Source organism: Miniopterus natalensis, chromosome 2 (assembly GCF_054644295.1).
Source record: "Miniopterus natalensis isolate mMinNat1 chromosome 2, mMinNat1.hap1, whole genome shotgun sequence".
NCBI lineage: Eukaryota > Metazoa > Chordata > Mammalia > Chiroptera > Miniopteridae > Miniopterus > Miniopterus natalensis.
Window position 1 is genome coordinate 2661605 of NC_142082.1, and position 22318 is coordinate 2683922.

Sequence of the window (22318 nt, forward strand, 5' to 3'; positions counted from 1 at the left end):
CTTCATTGGCCAATTTTTAAAAAAGTGATTATTCCAGGCACCAAATAGAAACTGCTCAGTGAATTTTATAAGAGAGAACGTTGCATGTAAACTCTTAGGTAAGAAGAAGAGGAATGGTGGTTATAGATCCTACGGAGGTGGTGGACCTTGAGATAGGGCTTGATGGAAAAATAGGGGATGTCTAGTCAGAAACGTGGGCTAAAGCATTCCAGACAGGAAGACAGGGTTCTCTGCCTTCCTCTCCCATCAAAGTAATGTCGGTCAAATCTGACCCATCAGCCCACTTTATTTAATGGGGCACGGAAAATAGTTGGTTCTTAATGAACGTTGCAAACCCAAGTTGACTCCTTGCCCTTTCAGAGCCGTAGAAGTTGTTCTAATCAACTTCCCTGTTAAAAGGGCTGAGTTCCAGCTCCAGCACCTCCTTCACCCTCTCTCCACAGATGCCTGGTGCCATGAAAATCTCTCTCTTAATTATTGCCGGCTGCATTCTTCTTGCTCAGATTTTCTCAGGTAAGAGGGAAACCCTTATGGATGTAAGGATGGCCATCTGATCAGGATACGTCTTTTGAGAAGACAGCTTGGTTTTTAGAAAAGTGCATGACTCACCCCATATTTTAAAAAGAACCCAAGATGAACCAGTTACTGGACATCCTTCTCTGAGCTCAGACACAACACAATGGGACCACACATACCCAGACTGTCTCTAACCAGAGAGTAGATAGTGAATTTCCCTAAAAGCTCTATAAAGCATTCAGACTTCTTTTCATTGAGAGCCGTTTCCTCCTCGGTCATCTCCCTCCCAGGTTCAGTGGACTCCAAAGTGATCTCTGTGAAATGAGAGAAAGTCTCTGGGGCAAATCCCAAACACACTTGTTCATTTAGGGAAATACAGCCTTTGTAGACTCAGTGAAACTAAAAGTATGGTAACAGGCTCTTCACAGTCTATTTTTTCACATCTGGCCAATTTGTCCAAATCTACTAATCTTGGATTATTTTGGACTTTCTTTCTAGCTCTCACACACCTATGGAAACTTATATCACTTAAGCCACTAACATCTTGATTAGATTGCTTTTAAGTTCTTGAGTCCTTTGAAATGGTCTCTACTTGCTCAGTACAGCCTAGACTCTACCCCAAGAGCCTTTTCTGTCCATCTCTCCTCAACTGTCCTTCATTCCTCTTATGAAGCCTCTCCATGCATGGTTCCTGAATTTCTATACTTGTTTATCATGCAGCTGGGCCTCGGTAGGCCCTTTCATGCTCAAGTATAAAAGTAAGTAAGCTGACCAGGCTGGATAGAGGCTCTTGTCCATCCAGTCAAGTTGGCATTAAGGAGGAAGGTCAACTTTGCCATCTTGAACATGTGACTCTTATCTGGTTTTAAAGATGCTCTCTCAGGAGAATCTAAAAGGTAAGTAAGGAACATGATGAAAAAGTGTATCTAGAAGCAGCTCGCATCTTTTCTCCTCTGTGTAATTGGTCCACACAGAAGCGGAGAGTCGAGCCGGGACCTGCCATCATTAGCTAAGTATCCAGGAGTCCAGCCAAAGCCTAGGGGTCCTATTACTAAAAGTCCAAAGGAAAAATAACTGCTCACGGACAGCTGAAATACCTCTGTGGTTACATAAACTGCTTTAACAGTGCCAGGCACACATTCTCCTCTGATAGAGTTAACTAGTGTTATTATCTTGTTTCCATTGTTCTTGCCATTAATGTTATTATCTGACCCAATTCAATATTTAAATACTTTGTGCATGTTTCATGTTAGCCAACTGCCCAGATGCCTGTTACATTTCAGTGATCTACAACTCACAATATCCCCGGTTCAAGTCTGGACTATTTAAACACTTCCCCTTACTTCTGAGTAGAAATCTAGGACTTTGCAATTTCTTTTCGTTGGCCTGAGTCCTAAATTCTACATTGAAAAGCCTAGTATCTCTTCAACATGATAGTAACTCCCATATGATGTTATATAGATTATACGTAATATGATATAATCTTCACCCTTTCCCTCCCAAGAGTAAACACGACTCCTCTTGAAGGTAACTCCCAGTTTTTCCCACTATTTCTCCTGAGAACACATAATCACCATTTTTTTTTCAATCATTCATCTCTTGAAATATTCTCATTCTCTTCAGCTCAGTCTCTTTGCTCTCAATGAACACATACTGCGTATGCCGCTCTGACTGTGCTTGCCTGGGCTGACGACACCATCCCATCGCCCCCCTTTACTGGGCAGGCTAGGACCACCTTCCTTAGATCTTTGGACCCCAAACTGGGAAACTCCACAGCCCTGTGCCCACGTGCACTGTTCATCATTAGCTGCCTACAATATCAACAGCCTACTCTTCACCTTTTGCTACCTCTCACAGACTATTAATTTGGAGACAAAAAAAATCATTTGTTGGACATAACTGTTTATTGAAACTAGAAAGTATACTGCTGCTCTCCCGGGAAGATATTCCATTTCTTATCTCCTAGACATGATTACGACAGAGGGAACACTTTTGATTGTTTTTCTGAAGAATCACATCGGGACATGCACAGGGATCTGAGCCCAGGCCCAGCTGTTCAGGGGACACCTGCCTATTGGAGATCAATACTCTGGCCCAGGGCCATTCCTAACGGGGAATTCTGAACTTGGCCCGGGTGCTGTGATTTTCTCTTCCAGTAACTAATTCCTGGTAACTGAGGGCTACCTTCTTTCTTCGCTCAGCCAGGGGCGGAAATCAAAGGCTCGTTCGCTGTCAGAAGCTGGACGGTCGCTGCGAAACGGAATGCCTTTCCTTCGAAGAAAAGATTGGGGGCTGTCGATATGACATGACACCACTCTGCTGCAAAAAAAGGGAGAGAAATTAAATACTAAGCCGTAGCTACAGAGATGAGAACGTGGGGACACTCTGGCGGCTGTGATTCCGGGGCACCAACCTGTCTGGGATCGTTTCTCCAACTGCGGATTCTCGGAAGCGGTCAGCCAGGTCCGGAGGCTGCAGGGAAACGCCATTTCCAGGCCGTGAGCCTCGGGGGGAGGCGCGGGCTGCGTCTTGGTCACCTGTGCACCCAGGTTCCTGGTACAGGGCCGATTAGTTATTTGATCGATTGCTAAAGGTAGCGAATTAAGAGACTAAACAGGTAGGTTGGGAGCACTGGACGGTGACGCCGTAGTGCCTTTCCAGCCAGGCGTGCGCAGGAGCGCGGGCAGGGGCGGCCACTTCCTGCCAGGCATGCGCAGGAGCACCGGCAGCTGCTTTCACTTCCTGTCGGGCATGCGCAGGAGCCCGGGCAGCTGCTTTCACTTCCTGCCAGGCACGCGCAGGAACCCCGGCGGCTGTTCCCACTTCCGGTTCCGGTGGGCGGTGAGCCCGGGGCAGCGGGGTGGGGTTGGCTCCAGGCTGTGGCTCCTTAAGGTTCTCCGCCGCCCCCGAGGGTCCCCGAGGGCTCGCCCGCGGTGCGCGCTGCTCCCTGGCAGAGGACCGGCTGCCTCGCTGCGCCCGGGGCTGCCCATCCCGCCCCCTGGTCCACGCGTCCCCCTCTGAAGGCCGAACGCTGGCTGCAGGGCGCCGCCACCTCGCTGGCCTTGGGCTTTTATTATTATTTTTTAATTTCAGAGAGAGGGAGGGAGAGGGGGAGAGGGAGAGAAACCCCCCGGCGAGAGGGCGTCCTGGACCGGCGGCCTCCCGCACGCCCCCTACTGGGGGCGGCGCCGGAACGGGCCTGCGCCCTGAGCGGGCTCGAACCGCGCGCTGCAGGCTCCCGGGTCCACCCGCCACCGAGTCAGGCCTGCGGGGCGCCTTCCTTGTGGTTCTAGGCATCGCTGCCGTGGGCACGGAGCTCAGAGCCTGGCCCCGCTGCCCCTGCCCCGTGCCCACAGGCGCAGCCTGCAGCCGCGTGCCAGCCCCTGCGGCCCTGGAGCAGCAGGCCCGACGGGGCCTGGCCCCTGTGCCGCCCGGCCTGGGGGGCTGGACCCCGTGGCCCCTCGGCTCTGCACCCTTCAGCCTGCCGGCCAGAGCCACCGCCTCCCGCGCGAAAGCCCCCGTTTCCGATGCGCGGTGTGGGCTGCGTGCGCCCCGGGGGCCGGTCTGATGAAAACTCCACGCTAACTTCGAGCGCCGAGCCCCTGCCAGAGTTGACGAGGCAGCGGGCCTTTCCCACGTGGATTTCAAACGGCGCTTCAAAAGCTACTCCCCTTCATCGCCACTCATCACGCTCCTCGAACTGGCCTTCGTGGAACAGTCCAGGTCCCAGTAATTACTGTTGTCGTTGACTCAGGCGCTCGGGTTAAAAATGGCTTAGGAAGGCTCCCGCTCCCTCATAAATCACACAGCTCACCCATTAAATAAGTCGCTCATCGGTGTTTGCAAACTGTGTTGCGATTTTCCCTCCCCTCTCTGCCCTCACTGACTGTGTTCCAGCTCCTCATCTCCAGCCCCCACTGCCTGCTCGGTTAGCTGGCTGATCCCCATTGCCACTGTCCCCACTGTAAGAATACTTGTAATCTGGGGACTGGGCATTACAGGGAATAAGGAACAGTTCACCTTCTCATGATTCACTTGTGTGCGTGCATGAACACACACACACACGCGCCATGTCGATTATCAGCCACAGAAACTATGTACATGATTCATACTCGGAATACTTAGAACACTAAGATACCAGAGCTGGACGTAGCCTTGGAGATGTCCTAAGCCAATGTTTCCAGAACTACATTGATTGTACTCACGTGGAGTATTTCTACAGATCAGTGCTCTAAGCACCTAACACTTTCATGTTGGAAACTATTAAACTCAGAATCTGGGTTTTTGAAATGACGTATGCAGGGATGTTTGAGATTCTCGACCCCTGAGCAGAGGAGCATCTGAGAGTCAAAGGTGACCCACCCCTCCAGCCAGGAGCAGAGGTGGGGATTCGTATCTCTTAACGGGCACTTCTGCCTCCTGGGGCCAGGGGTACTTCACTGTGTTGCACTTGTCCCTTTGAAGACAGGTTGAGAGGAGATGAACAAAAGAGCTCACCTTCTTGCTCAATTCAAAGATAAGAAGCTCAGCCTTTAGTGGGGAAGAAAAATATGAGTCTGCAAACTTAACATACAGTGCGGCAAGTTTTACAGCCTGGTGGGAGAGCTGTGGCACTCAGAACAGGCGTGGGGGTGATGGGTTTTGACTGCAGTTATTGGAATCTGCAGAGAGGTCACAGACAAAATGTCCTGTCTTTGTTTAAGCCAACTGCTTTATCAACCCTGACTAAATCACTTTAACTGAAACTGAAGGGCTGTTGTTGATAAATTTCCATTTTATTGCCCATATATCCATAGCTTATGTTCCCATTTCTCAATTGTTTTAATTCAGAGCTGCTCTTTTTATGATTCTGGAGAACTTAGCATCCAAAATAACAGGGACTCTCTGCCCTCCCTTGAAGGCCCTTCTGCTCATGTGGGACTCCTCTGTCCCTGGATATCCTTAACGAGGTATCACAATGTCCTCATTATCCAAACAAAGACGCCACCGGAACCCAGTGAGCTGCCCACTGAAGCAAAGCCGTCTTCTGCCTGTCGCTGTGGACACCATTGCCCATGAGAACTGTCGTCAGCCCTCTTTGCCATTTCATTCACTTTTGAACCAAGTGTCGGGTAACAGAACAAGTTTATACCAGCCTTGGTAAGTTTAGAGAGTCTGAGAGCCTGAGAGAATCCTACACACAAGACACAAGCCCCAGGACCTACACACTAAGAAGGGACCCCAGCGCAAAGTCAGGCACATGAACGGCAGTCACCAGCCCCCTGAATGGTCTCTCTGGTTGTGAGAACCACATACTAGGTTGGGTAAACACTGACTTCGCTAAGCCCGAGTCCCTGGCAATGTTAAGAGTCCCCTCCTTATTCCAGGAAGGGCTGTTGCTGCACAGGAAGACAGAATGGCAACCGTCAGCCAACACCAGCGGCCTAGAATTGTCTAGGTTCTCCAAAAAGGCCCCTGGGGCATGTCTGGCAGACTGAGAGGATTTCACGCTCCAACACCCTTAAGCCTTGATATGCAAATGAAGCTATCTGGCCCCCAGGGATCTGATGGAAGAGATGGCTGAAAGTAATTGGATGATGTCTGCTGAGAAAATGCTGAAGGCTGAATGTGAGCCTCAGGCATGGCTGCTGAACATGGGTGTGAATCTGTTCCTGCCTCCTTTGCAGGGCACCCAGGCCTGACAGCTTGCTGGCCAAACTTTGAAATTTGATGGGTGTCATGTGGTTGGCAGACCACAGACCAGGGTCCTTCTACCCCCGTTCCTATTCCTTAGGCCACCCTCCTGGGATGTGCGCATGAGTTCCCAAGGCTGGAAAACGTGTTACCAGCCACCTGAACAATCTCCAAATTTTCTACCATAGCCCAAAGCCCAGGATCCATCATTGCCAAACTGAAAGGCATAACACGGTTGCCCTAGTCCCACTTGAGCCTCTCTAAATATTCCCTTATCCACCCAAGAAGTGCTCCACCGCAGGCACAGAGATGGAGACCTGCCAGCTTGGTGAGGCAACTGCTGAATGTTGCAAGTCCTCCAGAAGCCGATGAAAAGACACCCTCTGCTGGTCTAGGAGCACCATGCAAGACTCCCTCCTGCAGCCGCCTCTATGACGCAGACCCAGGTGTCTGGACTTCCACAGGACTGGGTAGGACACAGAACAGAAGGTCCACCAGGAGGCACCGCCTGCAATAACGCTGGGGGCTCAATGCTGTCATATACTTCAAATCAAATAGTGTGTGCGTGTTACTGCAGATGTAAATACAGGAGCAAAATGCTGGATACCAAAATTTCTACAGAATGACCTATGTTTATGGGACTGTGGCTATTTCCTTTATGAAGCTTATATATACAAGCTGTCCTCAAAAAATGTAAACACAGTTTCACAGCTGATAGCTCAATTCTGAAAATGAAATGTATTTTAATAAACATTGCCTTTATAATTATTCAAAGTGTATGCATACATTATGGGGGGACACCCTATATATTATTTCCTTCTTACTTAAGATACTGATTAAATCAACAATAAAACTGATTCTATTTGAATAAATCATTTTGGAAAATAGATGTCATACAGGACATCTTAACTATGACATCTTATTAATTTCATAAGGTTGCCATATCAAATGACCACAGACAAGGTGGCTTAAAAGAAGAGACATTTATTCCCTTGCAGTCCAGACGCCAGGAGTCCAAAAGCAAGGTGGCAGCAGGGCCACATTCCGCCGGAGGCTCTGGGGAGAATCCTCGCCTCCTCCAGCCACTGGGAGCTCCTGGCCCTTCCTTCGAACAGCAGCTCCAGTCTCTTCCTGAGGCATCAAAGGCCAACTTCTGTGTGTCTCTGTGTCTCAAGTCTCCCACTCTTTCTCTTTTTTAAAAAATCATTTATTTTTCAATTACAGTTGACATAAAATATTCTATTAGTTTCAGGTGTGCGCCCCAGTAATTAGACATAAAACTTAAGTGATCACCCTGAAAAATTTCATGCCCATCTGACACCACAGCTTTTAGAGCATTATTGACTCTATCCCGGCTGCTGTACTCTACTCCCCCAGGACTACACCTTAACTAGTCCTTTGTGCTTCTAAATCCCTTCACCCTCCCACCCATCCCCCCATCCCCCCATCGCCCCTCCCATCTGTTCAGCTAGAGAGCGTCCCAGACAAGAAAAAGCTGAAGGAACTGATCACCACCAAACCAGTTTTACATGAAAAGTTAAAGGGTTTTCTTTAAGAAGAAGAAAAAAAGATAAAAATATGAACAATAAAATGGCAATAAACAGGTGCCTATCAACAATGGAATCTAAAAATCAGGGTCAAGGCACAGGCAGAACAGAAACAGGCTCACAGGCATAGAGAACATTTCCGCGGTTGTCAAAATTTCCTGGAAATTGCGAAGTTGCTCTTAAAAGTTGTTGGCAACCTTTGCAAATCACAACACTCAAAAATGAAATCCAAGTATGCAATGCTAGTAGGCAGAATTTTATTAATATCAAAAGCGAATGTAAAACAAGACTTTAATATAACATCTCATAACAAAAGGCAGAGTCATGGGAGACCCCGTCCTGATTCCCATCTCAGGACCGGCTCTCCTCACAAAATGCACATCACAGGTGGGCCCTCCCCAGGTTCCCCAAAGCAGGCAGGTGCCCGCCTGATACACATCAGTCCATAGCTTCCTATTTACATTAGACTTTAGAAGAACTATTGCACCTTGACTTATTTTCCTATACGATGGGTCTACATTTTAATAAAATTCACTTCGCATTCCATTTCTATAGGCATCAACTTCAGTTTATTAAGAAAGTACCATTTGAAATATCACTTCACCTATGTAAATAAAAAGTGCAGTAACTGGGGGTGTGTGTCCCCAGCATGATCTGAGTCCCCACCCTATTCCCACTCAACACATGGGGGGGGGCTCTATTCACCAGAAACAGCTGCTCCTGGCTACTCCCCTCCCACGATCCACTATCCCCACCTTCCCCTGAGGCTACAGAAACAGCTTTCACAGATGGGGACTGTCTCACTGGCCGTCACTCTCTTCAGAGGAATGGGAAACCTGAAGGTCCTCATAGAGGACACTCAGAGGGACACGGACACGGACTCCCCCTGCCTTACCCGAGGTGGGGGGGCTCTGAGCAGGAGGGGTGGGCTCCTCAGCAGGAGGGAGGGAGGCGGCTGTCAGGAGCCTGGAGCTCCACTGGCCTCTGACCAACCTCGTGAAGACCATTCTGAGGGGCTGGCCTGGCCCCTGGGGGACTGCTGGGAGCTGGGGCCCAGGGCAGGCCTGGGCAGCCTGGAGCAGCGCTCTGGCAGGCTGCAGGTCAGGTCCCTGCGGGCTCTCCTGGGAGGGCAGGCAGGGGTCAAGTCTGGGTCTCTTTTGGGGGTTCTGGCAGGCCTGGGTGGAGGTCTGGACGGCTCTCTTGGCAGGCGCCTTGACGCTGAGGTTGGAGCCCTGGCCCACGCCCTGTGCAGCGGGAGGTCGGGTGCTGTGTGAATTCCGAACGGGGCCTGGGACACTTTTCCTCTGGGTCGTGTGGACAGGCATCGGCCTCTGTGGACGCTGTAGGGGACACAACACAGAGGCTACACATTAGCATTTCCTCACATCAAGTACAAAATAAAACTAAAGAAAGCATAATAAAGTCTTAAATCTAGATTTGGACAGTAAATGCTATACCAGCAATGAATGTACAGATGATGGGGCCCTTGAGCTCAGTGCTGCTCAGTCTGAAAGAAGCTACCAGGTGCCCGTGAAGCCTTTTGGACACTAGATGCAAAAACACAAACGTTCTTACAACTGTGTCCTGTTAGTGACCTGGGAACAAGCCCTTTCCCACCCTCCTCTAGGGAATGGTCACCATAGCGCTGGGAAGGCAGTTTGACTACTAATGACTTTGGACGGGCACTTTGGGATCAGAACTCCTGACTTCCCCAGGCCAGTTTCCCTTGAGGGATCCTGGCTTCCAGAAGCATCTAATGAGACCACGCCCACTCCCGCCACCAGCCAACAGGGTGGGCAGAAGGAGGTTTACAGTTGTGGGTGTGGGACACCCAGAGTTTGTTGTTTTGATTATACATTTACTATCTCAGTATTTTCCAAACACATAACTGCAAACCCACTTTTGCCTCACCCCGTATGGTTGGCACAGGTGACAATAGGGCAAATCAAGGGCACCAAGAAAAATGACATTGGGACACTACACTGCAGAAACCACGAGAGCCAAATAGGAGATTCTCAATGCCCTCCCCCAGAAAGAGAAGGTGGGAAGTCGGGATGAGCCCCAAGAAATAGAGAAAGACTGGGGACACTCACCCTCACGTAGTCACAGGACTCTGTCTGTTCCTTCCAGCTTGGCTGGGGCCTCCCGGCGGGTCTCCTGGGAAACCTCTGGAGCAGGGCCTGTCTCTGTTCTTCAGGTCTGCAGGACAGAACAGGAGAAGTGAGTCCCTCCGTGTCCTGTCCCAGTGCAGACAAACCTTTCCCTGGCCCAGACCCTTCCCCTGTTTCCGTGTGATCCAGGGCATGAGGCCCTTGCCTTAGCCAGACTGGCCTTTCCCTGCTCTGACCCTTCCCTTCCCCCCAGGGGGCCCTCCAGGTTTTCCCAGGAGGGACGTTCCCTTCCCTCCATGGCCTCTCTGCCTGTCATTCTCAGAGACACCTGGTGTTTTCTGCTCCCCGCCTCTTCCCCCTACACCCCCACTCAGGCCCAAACCCTCAGTGATTCCCCTGAAGGGAGTGAGACTCTGGGTGTGGACCCTGAGGACACGGGGATTTTCTCTCCCCCCATGTCCCTGTCTGGCCTGGAGATGGCCATGCAGACAGTATGGGAAAGGGGGGCGCGGGCTCCGTAGGTTCCCCAGGGTTTGGCTCCACCCTCCCTCGGGACTCACCTTGCTCTCTGCGCCTGCTCTGCCTCAGGCCTGGTCACGGGCCCCGGGGCCCTCAGGTGCCTGGGTGTCCACGGTCTCACATTCTCCTTCATCCTACAGGAGCCCAGGGCCTGGGGGGCTAGGGCCCCATTCCAACGCTTCATGGGGCACCTGACACTGCTCGCCCTGTGCCCAAAGGCCCCGCAGTCCTTGCACTTCACCTGTGGGGAGAGAAGAGGTCAGGAGTCAGCACAAAACACAGGCAGATTGCAAAGGGGACTCTGAGCACAGGTTTAGGGAGGAGGGATATGGGTGACATGGGACAGAACCAGGGCTCACCAGGTGCCAGTTACTGAGGCTATTATGGTGCATCCCACAGGCCACCTTAGTGAGGGAGGAGGAAGGATTGGAGGTCTGAGCGTGAACACACAGGCCCCAATGGAAAGAACTGGGCGCAAATTAGGCTGCACAGAAAGAACACTGTCTAGGAAGTGAGGTTGTTGCTCTGAGTCCAAAGGGACCAGGCTGCCTGGTTAGGTTGTCCCAAGGCAGGCGACCCTTACACGGGAAAGGACGCCCGCCTCAGTTGTGGGCACAGAACTTGCCGTGTCCAAACCCTGTCTCTCTCATCTACGCCAACCCCAGGCTCCCCGCAGAGCCCAGCCCCACTCACCATGGGGTCCTCTTCCTGCGGTGGGGGAGCCCTGTGTGCTCCTGGGGCCCTCTGTTGCTTTTTCCCCTTCTGGGCCGTCAGGCGTCTGCAGGACACACTCTGTGAGTAACGACCTGCCATCTGCACACCCCCTTGGAGCTTCACGTCCGTCTGTCTCAGCTATGAATTTGGGGAAAACCTGAAAAAAAGGAAAGGGAAGCTTTTTCAAAATCACTCACTGAAAATAGCTCCTCGCCCACCCTCTGCTCCAAGTGGGGTGAAGGGACCTCATGACCACTCTAGAAAAACACCTGCCTCCCTGTGCTCCCTCCTTCCCGGCCCCTGGACCTTCCTCTCCTGATTGTCGCCCCAGGACAGGACAGGGCTCAGACCAGCCCGCTGAGGCCCACCGGTGAGTGTGGCTGTGCTCCCATGAATGGGAGGTTTAAACTATGGGACTTTGTCTGGGTCTAGAGCAGGTGCCCCAGCAGGACAGAGAGAGACTCTGTTTCCCCAGGTTTCCACCGTCATCGATGCCGCCAGTGTCCTGAGGCCCCCATGCGAGAAACGTCAAAGAAAGTCTGCTCCCCTCTGGGAAACGTGAGGCTCCCCTGGACAGGAGAGGGGGCAGCTTTCAAATACAAATTCACTAGAATAAGTGTTTTCTCCTTTACTAGACTGGAAGCCTCACAGCTGAGGATCAGGAGTTGGTTTGTTTTTTTAAAATAATTCTATCCTCAGTTTCTTAGTGTTAACTTTGTTCTAATAAACTGAAAGTGAGTTAGTTGAAACTAAGTCTGAACAAATGAATTATTTAGCTCTCAGTGCCCATAGCCCAGTCTACCCAGTTTCCACAACTGCTCACCCTCCGAGTCCCACAAATGAAATGGTGAATGTTTCCCTTGAAATGTGCTCTTGGGGTAACAATTAGCATCTTTAAGACGCAGTTTATCTGTCTCTCTCTGAGTTTCTATGAACATGAACGAATCCTGACCCCTGTGCCTAGAGCCACATCACTCCCGAGTTCTCCCAGTGCCCGGGTCTCAGAGACAACCCAAGGGCCCAGTTCAGAGGAAACCTACCCGAACTCAGAGGAACCTCAGGACGGTCGGCGCTGGACCAGCTCCACTGCGCTGGATGCGGCCTCCAGGGCGCCGGAGGAAGGGTCACTGGGAGGGTTTCCTGTCCCCGGAGACTTATAAGCTGCGCTCAGGTCAGGTGGGGCCTGGGAGTGACCACAATTAGCATAATCCCATTGGAGGACAGCAGGGTGGACAGGATGCGTAATCCTCGGTCCTTTATCATTTTCAGGCTTTTTTACCCTTTATAGGGACCCATTTTCTTACAGCTTGAGGATATATTTTGAGTAAGAAAAACGGACACTTGTGGAAAAAGCCTGCTCACCCCTCTGCCCTCTGCTTGCTTAAGGAGGTAAGATGCCTATAAGAGATTAATTTCAGAACTGATATGCTCATAAGAGATTAACCGGGAATTTATATGCATATATGTATAGCTCAGGGACAGGGACATCAGTGTGGCGAAGTGGGAAGTGGGGAGGGGGTAATAGGAGACAAATTGTCAACAATAAAAATTAAACATATGTGTATGTCTAGAAGCACACCCAGTGCCGAGTTCCTCGGCATTAGCCCGTCCCTGTGAGTTCAGCCATCGCCGCTGGCCACCTCCTGAGCTTCTCAGGTGTCCGCCTGCCACTCAGTTTCTAGGAAAACTACCTGTTCCTGCCTCGGCAGGTGTGACTCAGTTGTTGGGTGTGGTCCCAGGTAGTGGGCGGTGGCGGGTTCTATTCCTCCCCAGGGGACCCGCCTTGGCTTCAGGCTAGATTCCCAAACGGGTGTGTAGGAGGCAGCTGTTTGGTGTTTCTCCCACATTAATGTTTCTCTCTCTCTCCCTCTCTCTCTCTGAAAAAAATATAATTTAAATAAAATTTTTTTTTTAGAAATAAAAGAAAAAAGAAGAGAGAAAGAGAATGAAACTGAAGGGAATTGAAACCCAGGGACATTGGAATTTGTTAAAAAAACAGGGAAAGAAAATGACCTTGTCTTCCTCTGCTCTGCAGACCGGCTGCCTCCACTGTCCCCTCTGTCTCTGGGAAGCGGACACTAAAAATTCACAGGAAAGGAGCCCCCAGTTTTGTCCTTTTGGGACTGGCTTATTTTGCACTTTGCTTTGTGACTCAGGTCCTTGTCCCTGAGTCTTCCCATGTGGACACATGGGGCTCCGTGTCCCCAGGTGACAGTCTTTCCCTGAGGGGGATGGAGATGAACTGGGGCTTGTTTGTTCAGCCTCCTGTGGGTTGATGCTTGATTTTTTCTGCCATTTCTCTTCCACTGGCACCTGGCCATGGATAGTTTGAGGCACAGTCTTGGTTTTATTAAGAGACACTGAGGAAGGGAAATTGGAGTCACCTATTCGGGCATTTTCTACTTTATTCCCAATGGTGACGCCCTCTAAGCAACTCCACAGAAACCACCCCCACTGGCGCCAGCACAGGTGGGGTCTCTCCAGTGTCATCCCGTGGGCTTCTGGGTAGTTTCCCATTTTATAATTTGCATATATTTGAACTCTCAGTGACCTTCTCATTTCTCTTTCATCTGTGATTGATTAATCCAGCCCCAGGGTGAGCCCAGGCTGAGACCTGGAACCCTAGCCCCACCCTCTGGGTCCCTCCACTCAGGGGCTCAGCCTGGCCAACCTGCCCTCCAGAGGCTCAGTGTCCTCGCTGGTCCTGCCTCTGACCTTAGCTCACCTTGGCCCACACTCCACCTGGACAGGGTAGGACCATCCACTCTCAGAATCCTGCTCCCAGTTAATCCAGAGTTAACTGGGTCCTGTCTCAAAAATAAGTTCCTTTTAATATGTGAATCACACAAAGGTTCGTACATCACGTTGCTCTAATTCTTTTAATTATTAATTGTTCAATTTTCTCCCCATCTCCTCAAATGGAATCTGTTGGAACTTTGAGTGTTATCAAAAGTGTTTTCTTGTGAACATTTTCCCAGCTCTGAATATTTTAACTGCCACTCATTTAATGTCACATATTTCTGTTAAGGGTGTTTTACCCTTTTTCCAAAACACTCTACAAACTCTTTCCTAATTGAAGATTTTTTCTTTGCTTGTGGTTGATATTTTCAGTAATCTTTTTTCTAAATTATCTTATATATTGGTTGAGTACATTGGTATACAATTTTATGTTTGTTATTTAGTTTCCTCGCCTCTTTACTATAGTGATTGGATATTTTTAAACCTTACAATGTGGTCACCATACTAATTGTAGACAACATCAGTCATTGTGTAATGTTATCGGCTCTATTCAGCCTCACTTTTCACTTATCACCCCACCGTGTAATGTTATTTTAATCGTTTGAAATTATATAGGAATGCAATATATTTTGGTGATTTGGCCATTGACCCAGGTTTTGTGTGTGTGTGTTGTTGTTTTTTAAGTAACAGTTAATTTTTAGTGTTCTTGTGTATATGACATGTTGGTAGGATGTGGTATATAGACACATATCTCAACCAATGTAAACATGTCGGGTGTGTTTCTTATAGGGCTCACTGCCATCTTTGCTCGGGAGTCAGGGCCCTGGGCTGTGAGAAGCAAGCAGGGGCTCCTTGTCTGGTTATCTGCCTCTACAGCAGGGAAGTTTGACTGAAAGTATTGGGTTTGGTATGGAACTGTGCAGAGATTTGGTGTCTGTATTTCTAGTCTTTTCTTAGTAGTCATGGCTAATCTCATCATTTATAAAATGTGGTAGCATCATTTCATCATTTTTCCACTATAAATTCCTATCATTATAAATTGCTGTAATAGATTTCCTAATCTTACACTTAAAATTACTTCAGAATAGACTTTTGGGTGTCATGCCACGCACATACACTAAGGTGTGTCAGGTGATATGAAGTGATGGTGTGTGGCTTTGATGGCAGTTGGGATCCATTCCCAATGGACATGCAGAGAAAAATCACCACATTGTCAATGTTAAGTATATACAATTAAATTTGTCAGTTCTCATCTCAGTTAAGCTGCAAAATAGATTCTCTCATTTTGGAAATATGTCAAATGAAGCAAAGAAGAAATTAATAAAGTTTTGTTGGATTACTTATAAATTATGTTTAGGATGCTATTTTGCATCACAGCTGTTGTCATTTAGATTCAAGATTTCAGCCCAGTGGAATTCCAGGGAGCATTTCTCCTTGATGTTTAGGTTCAGTAAGGGTGATTGTTGCAGGACCACACTTTCATCCTGGGAACAAAGTGGTAAAGTCCCCTTTGTGAGAACCTTCCTTTTGTTGGGAGAAAGCAAAGTGAGTTAATTATTTGAAAAACAGCTTCACCTCATTATTGTCTGTGTTCTGGTGAGAGGGTGGGAGCTATGTGGATAGAGTCAATGGTGGGAGGGGGAAATGGGACAACTGTAATACTTTCAACAACAAAGATAAATTTAAAAATATCAAACATCTTAAGTAGCGGCTAATGGGATTAGAGATTTTATCTTATTGCCGCTTTAGTTTCTGGCCAGCTGCTGGAAGGTGGGGGAGATTAAGAGCTGTGGTGTAATCTGGGGAGAGTGGTGGATGAAAAATCAGGACTTATTTAACTAAGATATAGAATGTGGTTATGGAATTCACTGCCCCTTCATTCCCCATCACCTATAGCTCAATTCAGAAGTTTAGAACACATAACAGAGTTTTCTGCTGGTCACATATTCAGAACCGTCTCCTGTCCTCCATGTTGCTTCCAGCAGCAGAGACATAGGCCACAGCGGCCAAGCCCAATTTTAAGTGAGATGTCTTTGATAGGCCCCCATGACCTTGCCTGAGCAAGGTCATGCAACTCAGAGACACCTTGCAGGTGGGGCATGTTTGTGTCATCACCAGACTGGAAGGGAGGCAGATGGTGTTGGACAGAAAATGGAGAGAGGGAACTGAGGCATGTAGAAGGAGCTTTTGGGGAAAGGGTTGTGTGACCCTGAGGACTGGATCTCTCCTCTATGCAGAGGGGCACAGACCTGAATGTGTTTAAAACAACATAAAGAAAACTAGAACACCAACATTTAGCTGCTTTGGGAATAGAGTTTATTGTTCAAGTATCTGCAAGTATTGTTATATTTAAGGTTGAATTTCTTACAAAATTATACATTCAATATTTCCAGATCATTTTATCTCCAACTTTTTATGCCACAATTTTTATAAACAAGTTTTATTTCCTCAAAGTTTCAATTATTTGCTGAATTGTGTGATAAAGGATTCTTTTAGAAGTTTTCACACACATACACACACCCACACACACACACACCCACAGGCCCAGTCATATTTTCTGATATGAAATCTACCTAAGCTTTCCTCTGCTTTGATTTTAGGATTGCCATCTCCTTGGAGTCGGAATCTTAAGATTGACTAAGAAATAAGTGATCACATAAGGACTTGCCTTCCTGACACAGAGAGTGTTTGGTACAGTATGAATCCTCATATTTACCACAAGTGTTGCTTAATGTAGAAAAGATTTCTTGTGATTTTACGCCGAGTAACATAACCAGGGTGAATAATGTGTAGAGAAGTATTTGGTATTCCTCAAGAGGCTTCATGTCCTGGTTTCCTGTTTTAGTGTTTATTCCTTCATTGAGTTTTAATGTGCACACAAGACCTGGCACTTGGCTGAATGTTTGTTAATGGTGATCACAGTCTTAGGGTTTCTCCCCATGTGAAGTTTGTTCATTTTACCAATAATTATAAATGAAGCATTAGGGGTTACCCTCTGAACAATTTCTCAAGTGTCTTCCAAGTTTAGAGCTGTTGCCAAAGACATCTATATTAGTATGTTTACAGTGTGAGTTCTGTCATATTACCTGAGATCAGGCTAATGACTAAAGGCTTTGGCACATAGATACCATACATATGGATCCACTCACATATTAAAGGCTTCCCTGGTTTAAGGAGTATGATGATAAATAGCTTTTCCACATTGCTTACTGAGTGTTTCACTAATGTGTGAGTCTGCTGGTGTTTAAATGCTAAAGCTTTGATTTTGTTTCTTCCACATTTATTACATATCATGTCAGGTCACACTACCTATTGAAGGCTCTCATGATTTTCTCTCCTGTGTTGGGTTCCCTCATGTCGCTTAAGGGAGGAACAATGACTGAAGGATTTTCCACACAGACGACATGCATATGGCTGCTCTCCAGTGTGGGTTCTCTGGTGTCGTCTAAGATTAACATATTGACTGAAGGCGTTCCCACACCGAAGGCATTCATATGGTTTCTCTCCACTGTGTGTTCTGTTGTGACGTGTAAGCTCAGAACTTTGACAGAAAGCCTTATCACACACAAGACATATGTGAGGTTTCTCTCCCGTGTGGGTTCTTTTGTGCTGGCTAAGGCCAGAGCTTTGACTAAAGGCTTTCCCACACTGATGACATTCATAAAATTTCTCCCTCCGATGGATTCTTTCATGTTTTCTAAGGTAAGATCTTTGATTAAAAGCTTTCTTACATAGGTGACATTCATATGGTTTCTCTCCTGTGTGAGTTCTCTCATGCTGTCTAAGGTAAGAACTCTGACTGAAAGATTTCCCACACTGACCACATTCATAAGGCTTCTCTCCAGTGTGCATTCGCTTGTGCTTTCTAAGGTCAGAGCTTTGCAAAAATCCATCCCCACATAGGTGACATTTAAATGGTTTCTCTCCAGTGTGAGTCATCTTGTGTCGTCTAAGGCTAGAGCAATTACTGAAAGCTTTGCCACATTCACATAATTTACCTCTAGTGTGAATTTGATTTAGTATTGTAAGGCATGGCGCTTCACGAGGTGACTTTAAACCATGTCTTCTGCCAAAAGTTTTCTTTCTTATGTCAATTAATGAATGTTGAGTCGGAGCAGATCTGTGAGTAAATTCATCACTCAAACCAGTACATTCAATGAGAGCCTCTGGAGTGCGAGATTTCTGCTTTACAGAAGGAGATGAAAAAGTGTTAATGGTTTGCCCACATACATCCACACATTCATTTCACTACATATAAGTCCTAGAGTATCAGTCAGTAATAGTCTCTGGTGAAAATATTTCAAGTGGTTGTTGCATACACATGTTATGCGACTACCCAGCAGGCACAAATATTTTCTATTCTGTAGTATCCCAAGCCCAGAGTTACTAGATAAATTTGGAAGACTTTAGTATGTTTCAGCAACTAGGTAGTGAGCAAATTTTATGACATTGTCCTTTGTTAGTGCTCAGGTTATTGCTTTGGTTCATGTTAGTTTCTTCACTGATTCCAAACTATCCACCATTTTTGCTTGGAAATAGCTTAATCCCAAGGTAATTACATAATTCCACCAAGTCAGTTGTGCTCATGTCTTACTTATCTCACTGCCACATATTTAAGTTGGATGATGAGATTTCACACCTATGAGACTTACTTACCATTGTTATGATGGGAGAAATGCCTTTCTTGCTGATCTGTTGCATTAATATCATTTTTCTGGTTTTAAAGGGATTTCTCATGCCTAAAGTGGTTTAAAAAGTATAAATTGTTACAATGGCATTTGGGTGAACGGAAATGTATAAATGCACTAAGATCAATATAAGTATGTTTCCAAACCTGGCACTTCATTAGAGAAAGTGTATCAAAGGAAATATTTTAGGTAGTAGAGACATTTTAAAGGTCATTGTCAATTAGGAAAAAAATATCAGGATTGAAATATAAAAAAACAGAAAGCCGTGAAGAGATGTTGGATCAGCATATGGTGGTAAAACCTTAAAAAGGGCGATCTGGACGACAATCACTCTATGAAAGACCAGTTGCAAGAAGTACACAGTTACCCTTTTCCATAAAGGAAAAGAAAGTTGGAGGAAAGACACATGCCTTGTGATTGATACATGCAGAAAAATGATAACAATATAAAGAATTTTGCCTCAATGTCCTTTCTTAAAATTTAGAATGTATAATGCAATTACCCAAACTTTCACTTGATATTCTAAGGATGTACTCAGTCACTGAGAAAGCACCACTGAAGCACCCACCCCTGCTGCTCACCTGCACTCTGGCCTTGGAGAAATCCAGCTCCTTCCCTCCACAAGTCTTCTCCTTGGCCCAGGTGCGAAGTCACATCTGATTTGCAAATCTGATACCCTGTTTGTGGAAGAAAGGTATGTGGATTTTGAGTACCCTGCTAAGAAACCATTGCTATCACCAAGCCTAAGGAAGGTTACTGAGAAGGTACAAAGAGGTGATTGAAAGCCAGTCTTGGCAACAACACCTTCAACAGAGAAGACACTGAAGGCTCTTCACCAGACCAGGAAGAAATGCAAAAGCATGCATTTATCATGGGCTAGATGCTCATGCGCATGATAAATTCAAAGACAGGATCCAGTATACTCAGTTTTCTCAAAATGTGAGAGGTTAATGTCTCCAGAGTGTGTTGAATATTATTTTCTCTTTCATTCCAAAATATGTTTTTATTGATTTCAGAGAGAGGAAGAAGAATGAGAGAGAGAGAGACAGAGAGAGAGACAGAGAGAGAGAGAAACAGCAATGAGAAACAATGTTCGGCTGCCTCCTGCAAACCCTCTACTGGGAATCGAGCCTGCAACCTGGGCATGTGCCCTGAACAGGTATCACACTGGTGCGTGGGATGACTCTCAGCCATCTAAGTCACACCAGCTGGGCCGAATATTATTTTCAAACAGAATCCAGTCAACATAATTTCAGACAGAATAATCAAAATTATCTTATTTCCAATACTCTGTTCTGAAGCGTCTAAATTCACTAGAACCTAAAAGTATTTTAAACTATTTGAGGAATCATTTATAAATTAATAATCTCCATTGATTTCTCCATTATATTCTGGGTGTTGGAGACGGAGTTGGAAAATTATATGTAGTTGTGGTCCAGATGACATTCTAGTGTGGAGATGAAAATAAAATGTAAAAAAAAAAATCTTCCTTCTAATCAGTTAGGAGCGTTATGGAAGAATCCAGACAGGGATTGGAATGGGATAGTGGTGGGGAGTTCTATGTAGCTGTTCAATGAGAGAATGAATGGATGCATACATATACACATACATACACAAATACATACACACAGACAGACAGACATATACACACACACACATACGCACACACTTTAAGACTCACCTACAGAGACCAGGTGACGCATGTTCTCCAGCATCACATCTCTGTACAGCTTTCTCTGGGGTGTGTCCAGCAGGGCCCACTCTTCCTGGGTGAAGTTTATAGCTATATCCTTGAAGGTCACCGATTCCTAAAACATCACGGACATTCCGGTTAAACCGGGCACTTCCCGCCAGTGTGCAGAGGAAGAGGGTTGAGATGACAACACCGAGGAGGGATGGGGAGCTGGGTGTATGGAAAGATCAATCTGTGTTTGGAGTTCCACTCAGGTCCCTGTCAGTGCCGAGCAGATATCTGCCTTTCAGGCACATCCATAGGAACATACACACTGAGTTCATACATAAAGAAAATCTCTTTTACATTAATTTCAAGTAAATCTATAGATTCATCACTACACAAACAATGATGAGGTTGTTATACTTTTACACCATGACCTTTGGTTGAAATTATCTCCCTAGAGGGACTGCTGGTTCCTCATCTATAAACAGGTTTCATGACTTGTTATGAATGTCGAAAGATTCAATGTACTAATGTATGAAATGTTTCTTGTTTAGAGAACTTGCATTAAACACGACATTGCTCTACACATCATTAAAATGTCAGAGAAGCTTGAAGATCTCCAGCATTCCTCAGAACTGAACAAGTCGAAGCAGAACTTGGTTCCAGTAGGAGCTGTCTCTCTTATTGCTATAGGACTCAGATGCTCATAACAAATGACAGGTCAGATGTTCAGCAGCACAAGCCAGGGCTCTGAGAGGCTGCACTGAAGGACAGTCCTGGCTGACAGTCCTGTGGAATGAGGCCTCCCATTCTTGACTTATCTGGGACCTGAAAGAGCAGTTATCACTGTGTTCTCTGTAGCTTTACCTTGGCTCCAGCTAAAAGATAAGGGAAGCCTCTTGATTGGTTTCAGTCTGTCCAGTTTTCCAAATATTTACACAGGACCCAGGGCTTACTCTACCTGCCACAGCCCTTCTCCTTCACGTGGGGCACAATTAAGAAAATCCTAGTCCCTACACATCCCTTTACTAAGAGATAAAAGTGGGACTGGGGACAAGAGAGGGAATTATACTTTTAGTTATACCTTTTAGAAATTTTCAAAAGTGAAACTGCATTCTAAGAACTGTAAGAGATTTTTAATTGGGAAAAATGAAATAATATCTCCTTCTTACTGAACCACTGTCCTGCTCCTCCCCACGCTGAGCAGCCCTTATTCCAGGTCTCCTAATACTGCATTAATTATGCTCATGTTCTCACTCAGCTGCCACCCCATGGACTGTCACTTTCTGCTCTTCTATCACTCGTCACTCGCAATTATCACCATCCTAAGCCAATTATAACCAAAGGCACAGTTGATGTGTTAAGGACTGGATAGAGAGGCCACCGGCTGGATGAGAAAGGTAACTTCTCTTATCTCTTCTGTAAATAAGCAAGCTTGGTGAAGAGTGTCTTAAGTTTGTGTAATTTTAGGAAGCAGATTTGTTACTGAAGACTTTCTGACCCATGATCACTACCCCAAAGTTCTGGGCAAGCTTCACTGGAACTCAAATGCCTGAATACCACCCGGTTGCACTCAGGACATTGATGCCAATAGGAAACACTTGCCATCTAATGGTCCTGAGGGTGTAATTCTGTAGGAAGACATATTCTTTACTCACCAGTGGCTCCATGGTCAATGACTAGGTTGACAGCTGTCTTTCTCTGGGTTTTCACTCACAGACAGGCCAAGCACAAAGCAGGCGAACCTGGGGACAGAGAAAGAAATCATGAGACTCGACTCTTGTGCGCAATTTCCAGTCCCACCTCTCAGGGAGCCCCAGTGTTCACCCAGCCTACCAAACCCAAACCAGTGTTGGACACTAAGAATAACATGCTCAGGCCTCTGCTCTCCAGGGTCAGTTGTGATAGGGCTGTAGCTGTGGTTGCTGTAAAGGTCAAAAACTGGTATCTTAGGAATAAGAACATGATAAATATTGAGCTCCTATGTTAACGAGCTTATGGCATCTATAATTATCTAATTCCCTTCCTGATTCCAAAGCATAAATCCCTGACTCACAATATGTAGATTTAGGTTTCCACCTGCAGGCAAGCACTGTGGAATTTCTTAAGTGTCATTACTGCCTTATGCACCAG

The 22318-nt window shown here is 46.7% G+C and overlaps 2 protein-coding genes across 2 annotated transcripts; one reads left to right on the forward strand and one right to left on the reverse strand.

The window, feature by feature from the left end:
• The first annotated feature begins 443 nt into the window (after window positions 1-443).
• On the forward strand, window positions 444-2860 carry LOC107541952 (beta-defensin 107A-like). Its single transcript, XM_016219138.2, has 2 exons — window positions 444-513; window positions 2718-2860. Exons 1-2 carry the CDS (start codon window positions 444-446, stop codon window positions 2858-2860), a joined length of 213 nt encoding a protein of 70 aa, XP_016074624.1.
• A 14264-nt stretch (window positions 2861-17124) lies between these two features.
• LOC148093622 (zinc finger protein 705A-like) lies at window positions 17125-21855 on the reverse strand. The gene is given in 7 exon segments (XM_087814062.1): window positions 17125-17163; window positions 17165-17259; window positions 17512-18001; window positions 18476-18558; window positions 19089-19184; window positions 20189-20315; window positions 21844-21855. Coding segments are annotated over 7 exon segments (942 nt in total).
• Between the last annotated feature and the right edge of the window lie 463 nt (window positions 21856-22318).